Consider the following 10,376-nt stretch of genomic DNA (forward strand, 5'->3'; position numbering starts at 1 on the left):
AAACCGAGAATGAGAGAGATAGCAGACAGAGAAAGAGAGAGAGAGAGAGAGAGAGAGAGAGAGAGAGAGAGAGAGAGAGAGAGAGAGAGAGAGTTTCGTGGGATTGAAACGAGCTTGGTGATAATGGGATGAAGAAGATTCGAGGAAAGGGTGGTAATTTAAGATAACAAGACAACAACAACAAAATAAAAAGGAAAGAAATATTTAAATATTGTGAAAGATAAATAGATTATTGTTATAAAACTATAAAATGAAATGAAAAAAAACAAAAAAAAAACATATCTAATACTCATAAGTGCATAACACTTTATATACATTTCCGATTCGTTATTTGCAGTTACTCAAATCTATGCTTATGAAAATGTATATGTAAAATGGTTATTATAATAAGTATACAAAGATGAAGTCGATCCACGTAACACATAGATCTACTTCCTATCGAAAGGAAATTTTCCATTTGGTAGAGTATGCCAAATCGAAGTTTCTTGATTGTTCAAAGTTAGCCAAGTAGTAATAATAGTGGTAGTAGTAGTAGTAGTAGTAGTAGTAGTAGTAGGTGATTTTACTATTCGAATACTATTCAAGGAAACTCTCTCGAAACAAGTCTGGAACTTTGTCTACTAGAGAATCGTACGTGACCTCGATTTTAACAACCCCCATCGGTTATCCATTAAAAAAAATTTGCTTTACAAGTGGGACCTACTACTAGGATTTCTTTCAAATTTTATCGATTAAACGATATATTTTCTTGCATATATTTATTCTAATAAAATAATTCCACCAATGCAATATCGAAGAAAATGAAGAACTGATTATTATTACTATTATTATTATTATTACAATAGATCAATCTAATGTTAAAAAAAAACTGTGAACGATACTGTACGATATTGCTATAAATCACTGGAAAGAGAAAACTCGCAAATAAAAAAAAAAAAATGTAATAAGAAAAAACGTTTTACAATAATATCATAAATCGCAGCCGACGACGACGACGACGACGACGAATCGGTAAAAGAAAAAGAAAAATAATAAAAAGAAAAACGAGAGAAGACGAAGATCTGTAAGTTATGAGAAAGTCAAGTGATATAACCGTCGATGTGTCAAACGTAGAAAGGGAGAATCGAGATTGAACACGTCGATGTGTCGAGAACGAGTGGAAAAGGGAATAAGGGCGAGTGGGTCGTTGTCGTCTGCAGCTGCAACCCTCCTAAATCGTTTCTTCCAGCCCATATACGCGTGTTCTTCTCTCTCTCTCTCTCTCTTTTTTTGTCTCTTCTTTCACGCCCTTAGGCCTTTGGCAAACCACTCTACTTTTTCCATCTATCTCTTTCTTTCTTTCTTTCTTCCTTTCCTTTTTCTTTTTTTTTTCTTTCTTTCTTTACCTTTTCTTCTTAACCGTAGATACCACCACCCCCTCATCTATACAGGGGGTAGTACGCTTTGTAGTCGTTCTCTTCACACTTATAATAGATAGATAGATAGATAGATAGATAGGTATGTGTGTGTGTTGTGTATGTATGTGTTTCTATGTGATACATTTGGTTTTAGTCGAATGGAGGCCAGTTCCAGGTCCCCAGTCCCCACGGGAAAGCTAGATAAAGGGGTTTGCTGAGTTGGTAAGCGACACTCTCTGACAAGGAGACAACTATCCGTTTAACAAAGGGGCTAACCTGCTCCAAGAACATCGATGTCACCAATGTACTGATCGAACATAATGATCTCTACCTCACCTATATATATATCGAGTATATATATATACAATATATAGGTGTATTTGATGTTAGATAGGCACAAACAATGACACCTCTTACTGTATTTAATTGCTCGATATTCCTTTAATTACATCAACAAATAATATGATCGACCAATAATTGTTTCCGTCTTATATAAATTGTAATAATAAAAGAGGGAAAATATTTTGTTGAATTTCTTTTATTTCCATCGAATATTTTAATTTGTAGATATAAAGAAAATGAACCAATCAAAATAATATTAACAGACTGATCCTAGGAATGATTTTATCCAACGAATTTGTATGTATTACAATCTTCTTTGGTTAAAGTTAATCGTGGCTTATAAACTTAAGCTGATCTTTTATTGCCACTCAGATTAAACCTTTCCAGAGATTTCTGAAACTCTCTCTCTCTCTCTCTCTCTTTCTCTTTTTCACCACTACAAACTAATTGCCAGTCAACACTAGTTACTAATGCGAGAGAGATAGTGATATATGTAGTTATAAGCACACTAATTATTTCGATGACAGAAATTCCAATGGATCTCTCGTTGTTTGCATAGATTCTGGCTCTTCCCTTTATCCTCCAACTCCCTCAATTCTCTTCTCCCACCCTTCAGCTTCCTTATTCCTTCCCAAAAATTCATGCATAAAGATGAAGTCGTTGGTTACTAACAACAAAAACGAGACACGAGAACGAATACGAAGAAAATACGAGATATGAAATAAATTATTCATAGAAATTGTTTATTTCTTTTAATATATATATATATATAAAAAAAAAGAAAAAAAGGGGGAAGATGTTTTCTTAAATTTTTATGAAAAATTACCTACTCGTCGAAATGTGACGTTAAAAATATTGTCGAATATTTCTATACTAATTTGAAGTGTATCAGTAATTATGCAAATTAATCTAACCATTCTTATTCCGTTTCTCTCTCTTTTTTTTTCTTTTTTGTAGTTTTCATTCCACCGCAACGGATTCGAGCCCGTTATCTTCTACCTTTTCTCACCCTCTTTCCTTTCACCCTCCAATCCTCATCAAGCAGACTCAAACTTTCTGAGAAAGTTTGGAAGATCCTTCGAGGAACCCGACTGTTTAATTTATTCCTCATTTTGTTTGAGACGAAGAGAGAGAGAGAGAGAGAGAGAGGGTAGAAGGGGGTAGTCCAAAATGTTCTTACCGAGTTTTATAAAATAATTACTGTTTTTTTTTCTTTTTTTTTTTTAACAAAATATGTTGAAATATTTGTACATATTCCAGACAATTATAATAATATATATTTATATATTTGTTTATCTGTTTATTTAAACATTGACGTGAATTATTAATATAGTTACATATTGTAACCATTGTAACATAATTAGAATAAATATAGAAACATTAACGACAATATAAAAAATAATTTATAAATATAATACTGATATAAATAAAATAATAATATAAATATAAATAAATATAAATTTTAATTTAAAATATATAATAAAAGAGAAAAAAATACCAATATATTATATGTACTATATTATATGTACTTGGAAAGAAATATAAATGATCGATTACTTGATCATTAAACGACATAATAAAACGACGTATGAATTGTGGCCAAAGAAAAAATCTAAATTTTCGTTTATTACCATCGTTCTGCATCGTCGATGAAGCATAGTACTACCAGTCATCGCTAACACACTTTGGCCATTATTTTCATTGCTCGTCGATGCCAGACAAAGCTCATACATACACACATATGTATTGTAACAAACGTGTTTCGAGTTCTCGTTTAATTGATCCAACCGTAATCTGGGACGAGAGAAGCTTTTCATCCCTTTCTTTTAACCCTTACCCCATTCTCTTTCACTTCCCACCGATCTTTCACACGTAGGAATACTTTTAAACAGAATATTACACACAGGGTGAACCCAAAAAAAAGTTTCCAAGTCATATTTAACAATTCATTACTTTGTTTTTTTTTGTTTTGTTTTTACCAAACTTACGTTTATTTATATTTTATATTTTGTTGAAATTACTTAACGTTGATAGAAGCCTAATTGCGAACTTAAAAATGTACTTAAGAACTCGTAACTCGTTTCAAAAGTTTTAAATCACTCCGTATCGCGGTTTTGTTAACCGAATAAATAAATGAAAAATATGATAAAACGATTCGAATTAATGATTTTTGAATTTTATCCTACGTCCTTTATTCGAAAATGAAAAAAAAAAAAAAAAAAGAAATGAAATGAAGAAACGAAAAAATAATACAAACTACGGAAATTAAATTCAACTTTATATACAACCGAACCCCTTGTGACATAGTCGTTGAATAACCAAAAGAAAAGAAAATGAATGAATAAAAAAGTATGGTAGAACAAAAATTTGCTTGTTACAATGTCGATGCAATTAAAAAAAAAAAAAAAAAAAAAAAAAAGAAAAAATATGTCATGTATCCATTTTTTATGACAAGAGGAAAACCGTTGCGAGTATCCTTGTGTGGGTTTTAGTCGTCCAGTGAAAATTCGTTTTGCTACAAACCAACCCGTTAAAGCCAGATTTTGCATAGCTTACAAGTTTCCTATACACAGGGTTTGTGGGTGATAGTATAAACAGAATGAGAGAGGGAAATAGAGAGAGAGAGAGAGAGAGAGAAAGAGAGAAGGGAGGGGGGAGGGGTGCATAAGGGAAAGGTAGAGAAAGCTTTATGGTTCAACTCCCTGTTACATATTGTATTCCACTTGACCTATGTGAGTGCAGCTCGTTTTATTACGAGGCCGCATTGCGTTCCCGTAATACCTATATTTGAATCTCTTTGAAGTGTGACACGTGTACTGCACAACCTTGCACAACCCCCTCACCTACTACTATTACTATTGTAAGAAATTAATACTGCAAACATTAACTAATTATATTAATTACATTAATTGATTTAATTATTTTCTAAATTATTTATAACGTAGTGATTTATATCAATGTATTATATGTTCATATCAGTGATTTATATGTTGTTGTATACGCGTATAGATAAGATTCATGATTGCTGTGTGAATAAAGTTTGAAAGAGGACAACGTGGATGATATTCTTCACTCTTACACACACACACACACACAATTCCAGTATATTTTTCTATTTCGAGGATGGTTTTGCCATGAGGCTATATCTGACATGAGTAACATAAAGTAAAAGCAGAATGATAGAAATAAAAGAAAAGAAAAGAAAAGAAAAGAAATAAAGGCTTTTCAGTAGATAAGAAAGGGAAGGAAGGAAGGAAGGAAGGAAGGTAGGAAAAAAAGGGTAGACGGATCATCATCCTCTTCTCATTTTTTTCCTTTTTTCTTTTTTTTTCTTCTTCTTTTTCTATCTCAAACGCGAGAGAGCGTATCGTTGAAGAAAGCTTCGAGTGTATGCTTGCATTATAGGATATCTCGACATTATCGTATTCCTTGGGAGTTTTCAATAGACCACTCACCCCTTCCTCCTCCTCCTCCTACTCCTCCTCTCTTTCCATTCGATATAAAATGATCCTTGGAAATGAGAAAGTTAAAAGAAATAATAAAAGAAAGGAACGATCAAATGTGATGAAATGACGATTTATTATAGATAATGAATTTATCGTACGATTGAATAATGAAAATATATTTATTTCATATATATATATATATATTTTCTTTTTATACGATCAAAAAAACACACACGTAACGATATTTATACTTAGCTGTCTTTTCTTTGGACAGAATGATATATTAAAAGATTCATCCCCACACCCCCATGGGTTTTTCTTTCTTTCATTTCTCAACTACTTTTCCCGTAATCATAAATAATATTATCGATTCGGAGTAAAAAAGAATTGATTCTTTTGTTATAAATTATTTTGTGGAATAATTACAATAGCAAATATTTTCTATTAAAATAATTTGAAATTGTCAATGTTACATAAATTATTCAGATTTACGCGTGTTATTCTCTCTCTGTTTTGATTAACATAAGATTATTACGTCTCACGTCCAACGTTATTTTCCCTATTGAATCTTTGTAGTATCCCTTAAGATTAATTGGATAATGTTAACTATATATTCGTCTTAGCAATAATATGGGAGAGATAAGACAAAGATTGGATGAAACAGGGACGTCTAAACAGATTAATCTTTCTAACGAAACTTCTTCTACATATACCTTCTTTGATAAATCGTTATTTTTCTTATCCAATTTTCTTTAACAATTGTATCTCATTACTTTATTAATATTATTATTATTAGTTAATTTTTTCTAATATAAAAAGAAAAGAAAAAAAAACAACCAATATATTTAACATCCTAACAAATAATTGTCCATATATTTTCTATTCTCGTTGAAATAATAATTGGAAAAAAAAAAAAAAAAAAAAAAAAAAAAAAANTAATTTTTTCTAATATAAAAAGAAAAGAAAAAAAAACAACCAATATATTTAACATCCTAACAAATAATTGTCCATATATTTTCTATTCTCGTTGATCTCGGCATTAAAAAAAAAAAAAAAAAAAAAAAAAAAAAAAGAAACAACGAGTAATGTTTTTTTTTCTTTCGTACATTGAAATTAGGATAATTACTAGCTCATAGTTTTCAAAACCATGGCATAAGAAATGGCCGAATAAATGGAATCGCAAAAAAACTTAAGATTGATAGTACCGAAAGTACCGACGGCTATTTTCATAGGTTTTTGTGCCCTTTGAACTACGAATGCAGCATCTTTGGTTACTCTAATGTTACCAGATTTCCAAGAATTAGCTTCGATGGCCATGCTAACGGTCAAACTAGAACCATAAATCATTTCTCCGCTATAACAATTGATGAACAATACCGGGACCATTGCTAAAAGTACTACGATCATTTTCATCAATGTCAAAGTATTTGCTATCTGAAATGAACAAAAAATATATAATTCTTATATATGAGCCGTTTATTTTGAAAATGGAATAAGTCACTTTTTTCTTTTTTTTTTTTTTTTAATTGAAAATGAAAAGATACCGTTCAGTTGTAATTAGTGTTGCCATTAACTTGGTTTTTTAGAAAAAGTAACTTATGCCACTTTCAAAATAAACAGCTCATATATATCATTTCTTTCATATGTTCATAAAAAAAAAAAGAAAACAAAAAATCGTTTAGATATTTTTTTCCTATTACTTATATTATCGTTATCTCGTTTTATTCTTTTTTTCTTCTTTTGTTTCTTTCAATATTCTCACGAGAAACAAAGAGAAAAATCTTCTAATTAAGAAAGGGTTTGAAAAAGAGAGAGAGAGAGAGAGAGAGAAAGCACAATGACTAATCTCGTTTTCCCGTTCGACCCATACCGTGATCCCATCTAATCTCTTTCGTAATTAGTCGATTGGCTTATAGGTTGCCTCTACGAGCACCATTAATTGATTCTACGAGCCGGTTGAGCTTTCAGCTTTCAACCCTTAAGCTTCCGACTATTCTCGATTATATTCTATATATATATATATCTACATGTGTTACTCCTTAATTTTTTATTATTATTACTATTATTATTAATCTTACATTTTTATCTTACAATTGTTAGTGTTGTTGTTTAATTAATTGAACGAAGTTGACTGAATAATTAATAATAAAACGACCCTTTTTATTTTCGGGTTAAATAATGATTCTTCTTAATTGTTCCTCGTTTTAATCTAATGAACTATGTTTCTCAGACGATCTAATCGCATCGATCATAAAGCTTTTTGAAGGTTGTTGTATAGGTAAAGAACTTAGACGTGACCGATTAAACAGGAACAATCACGGACAACTTGATGAAGCATTTGAAATTTGACGATCAATCAAGATCATAATGTAGAAGCAAAATAACGTGCTTAGGAAGTTAGTGACTCGTAGAAGAATGTATGGTTAAAACAAGAAAATTTGTTCACGTGTGCGTGTATACGTGGGTGGGTGCGTGTTGAAAATCGATCAATAATTTTTCTCTCCTTCTCTCTCGTTATTCGTTCAAAAGAGGGGGGGGGATGGTAATTAATATGGCCGGATTATTAAATATTTTTCAAATAGAAATTTTACTCTCTATGCTCGAATAATTAAATGAGTGAATTCGATCGAGGGAAAATTGATTCGCGCGCCAGAAAAAAAAAAAAAAGAAGTTAAATAAAAAAATAAATGATTAGATAAACTTACGGTAAAGGAAATGTAACAAGCCAAACAGATTGTCATCGAGCAAATGCAATTTTGACCGAGATACATAACGGACAAAGCGTTGCATAACGTTTCTCCATAATTAAGGGAAGAAACGTGCTGTTTAATGACATCCCTCAGACTGCATTCATCGTCACCGTATTGTTGCAACAAGGTGGCTGTTCTATGCAAATCGTTGCACAATTGACATACGAATAATATTAGTATCACGTCGCAAGCCAATGTATTTGATACTGCTAATAAGGTCAACATTATTTCCATCACATATATCAGCTGATACCTTTAAAATATATTATTATTATTATTATTATTATATATTATATTATATTATATTTATTATTCCTATTCGATTTATTCGAAGTGTAGGAAAAAGTAATGGAAACAAAAGGGATGAGATGAAAGAAATAGAGAATGGTTACTAAGCAAAGGATCGTTTGTAACTTTTTTACGAAATCATTTTTTCGTTTTGTTCGACTGAAAAAAAATTCTAATTTGTCCAATTGGATTTTCTCTCGAGCTGACAAAAGTTAACAATACATTGGTAAACCTATCGAAGTACAAAATTCGATAACAAAGGGATACCCAACAATGGAGACTTTCTTCTAATTTTTAATGCATACTAATATTGTAACTTTTGAAACTATTTTTAATATGTTTTTATAAAAAAACATTGTTTTATATAGATTTTACATATTAAAAAATACTAACCACGGATCTCGAAAAAAGATCGGAGGAAAGTTTCCTTGGAAAGGTAAATTCCTACCGGATAAATACAAGGGTGATACTATGAAAGTAATAGTTAAGATAATATAAACAATTGCGAGAAATTTCGTAGCCATTTCTCGTCTTTCCAACCAATAATCTGCCATCCTTCCTCTTTCCTTTTTGATTAATAATAATAATATAATATCCCTGGAAAAAATATTTCTAATTTACTATACCTCGAATTAAGCTGATCAAATACTTGGCTCACTCTGCTTATATATATATATAAACATTCGAAAAATAGTTGAATCAAATTATTGTCAAATGAATTGATTTCATTGGAAGAACAAACCTTTTTAAATTAAATGCCATACATTTAGATAACATCAAAGACCATCCAACAACACTAACCGATGATCTATTAGTTGATATTTAAACAAATAAAAGAATTCAAAGAAAAATGTTAGAAATGTTAAGAAAACTATTCTTTGTTTTTATGACGTAGAATATGCATATAACAATGATTGAATAATTAAACAATAGAACTAACTCGGAAAAAGCAATGGTGTCGCCAACAAGAGTTATTTGCGCAAATATCACAAATATTGTACCACAAAAAATAAGAAAAACCGAAAAATATCCTTTCCACAATGACAATTTGTAATTATACAAACTTTCCCTAGGCCAAAAGCCAAACATTTGTAAAATTAATCTGGTAGATTTTAAAATCTCTTCTACTTCTTCCATACTATTTTTTATCATTATTATTAATTATTATTATAGAAAATTATTATCATAGATATACGATCACTCAAATACAACACAACTGACGAACCTAATTCATCCCACATTTGTTCTTTGCTTTCAAAATTCTGTTTGAAACATTCTATGAAAAAGAAATAAAGAAAAGAAAAGGAAATTATGCGAAAAGAATCAGAAGCAAATTAATTTATGAACATACCCTAATCGATACAAAATAATCGTCTAACTGTTATATTTATTTGATCTTTTTTCACGAACGATGATTACAAGGCATAAAATAATTCTTCTTCTTCTTCTTTTTTTTTTTTGTAGGTCATCTATATGCATTTGGTTCTTTGTATTAATAAGTTAGGAATAGAATAAAGTGTTTCTAATGCATAATTTAAAAGTACTGAATAGAAAAGAACGTAATGGTTCGTACGAATTCTCATTTGATATTCCTTACGATAGATAAATAACACTTCCGTTTCCTTTTTCTTATCGTAAACGCATATGTATGTTTGTTTGTAGCCTCTTGCATCTTTTAGTAAAGACATTTTTTTTTTTTTCATCGTGGTATAAACGGAATTTTAAATTATAAGGAAAGAAAAATATAAATATATATATATTACTTTTTTTTCTTATACGAATAATAAATTTAGTTATAAAGTGTGCATAAAAAAGTAAATTCGCGCGTCAAGAGAAAGGAACGATAATTCTTTGCTATTAATTATTTATTTAAATTTATTATGAACTCTTTATGCGATAATGAAAAGAAGAAAGCAGTGATCAATCGAAGAGATTTGATTGAGATTTGTTTAATTTTTTTTTTTAATTTTTATTTAATTTATTCTGTATATATTGTTTGTATAATTTTACCCACACTTACAACTTTTTAGTAAATTCACGAGTGTATCTATCAAATTTTCTACGAAAGGGAAGAAGGTACAAAAAAAAAAGTATGAAGGCTTCGCAATGCTCCGGTATTTTTTACCCTTTACTCTATTTCTTTCTTTTTTTTC

At 30.1% G+C, this 10,376-nt stretch overlaps 1 protein-coding gene across 1 annotated transcript; it reads right to left on the reverse strand.

The window, feature by feature from the left end:
- Window positions 1-6,272: 6,272 nt before the first annotated feature.
- On the reverse strand, window positions 6,273-8,777 carry LOC106790400. The gene is made up of 3 exons (XM_014755234.1): window positions 8,617-8,777; window positions 7,891-8,188; window positions 6,273-6,619 (listed from the first exon to the last, which is right to left on the reverse strand). The coding sequence occupies exons 1-3, from the start codon at window positions 8,775-8,777 to the stop codon at window positions 6,311-6,313; spliced, it is 768 nt and encodes a 255-aa protein (XP_014610720.1). The 3' UTR covers window positions 6,273-6,310.
- Between the last annotated feature and the right edge of the window lie 1,599 nt (window positions 8,778-10,376).

The sequence above is a fragment of the Polistes canadensis genome, unplaced genomic scaffold (genome assembly GCF_001313835.1).
Source record: "Polistes canadensis isolate GaletaPanama2010 unplaced genomic scaffold, ASM131383v1 scaffold_235, whole genome shotgun sequence".
Lineage (NCBI taxonomy): Eukaryota > Metazoa > Arthropoda > Insecta > Hymenoptera > Vespidae > Polistes > Polistes canadensis.

Coding starts and splice junctions, on each gene's coding strand:
- LOC106790400 (XM_014755234.1), bottom strand. CDS start 8,777: ATGGCAGATTATTGGTTGGAAAGACGAGAAATGGCTACGAAATTTCTC. Junction 8,189..8,616: donor ATCTTTTTTCGAGATCCGTG/GTTAGTATTTTT, acceptor TATATTTTAAAG/GTATCAGCTGATATATGTGA. Junction 6,620..7,890: donor CTTGTTACATTTCCTTTACC/GTAAGTTTATCT, acceptor TGTTCATTTCAG/ATAGCAAATACTTTGACATT.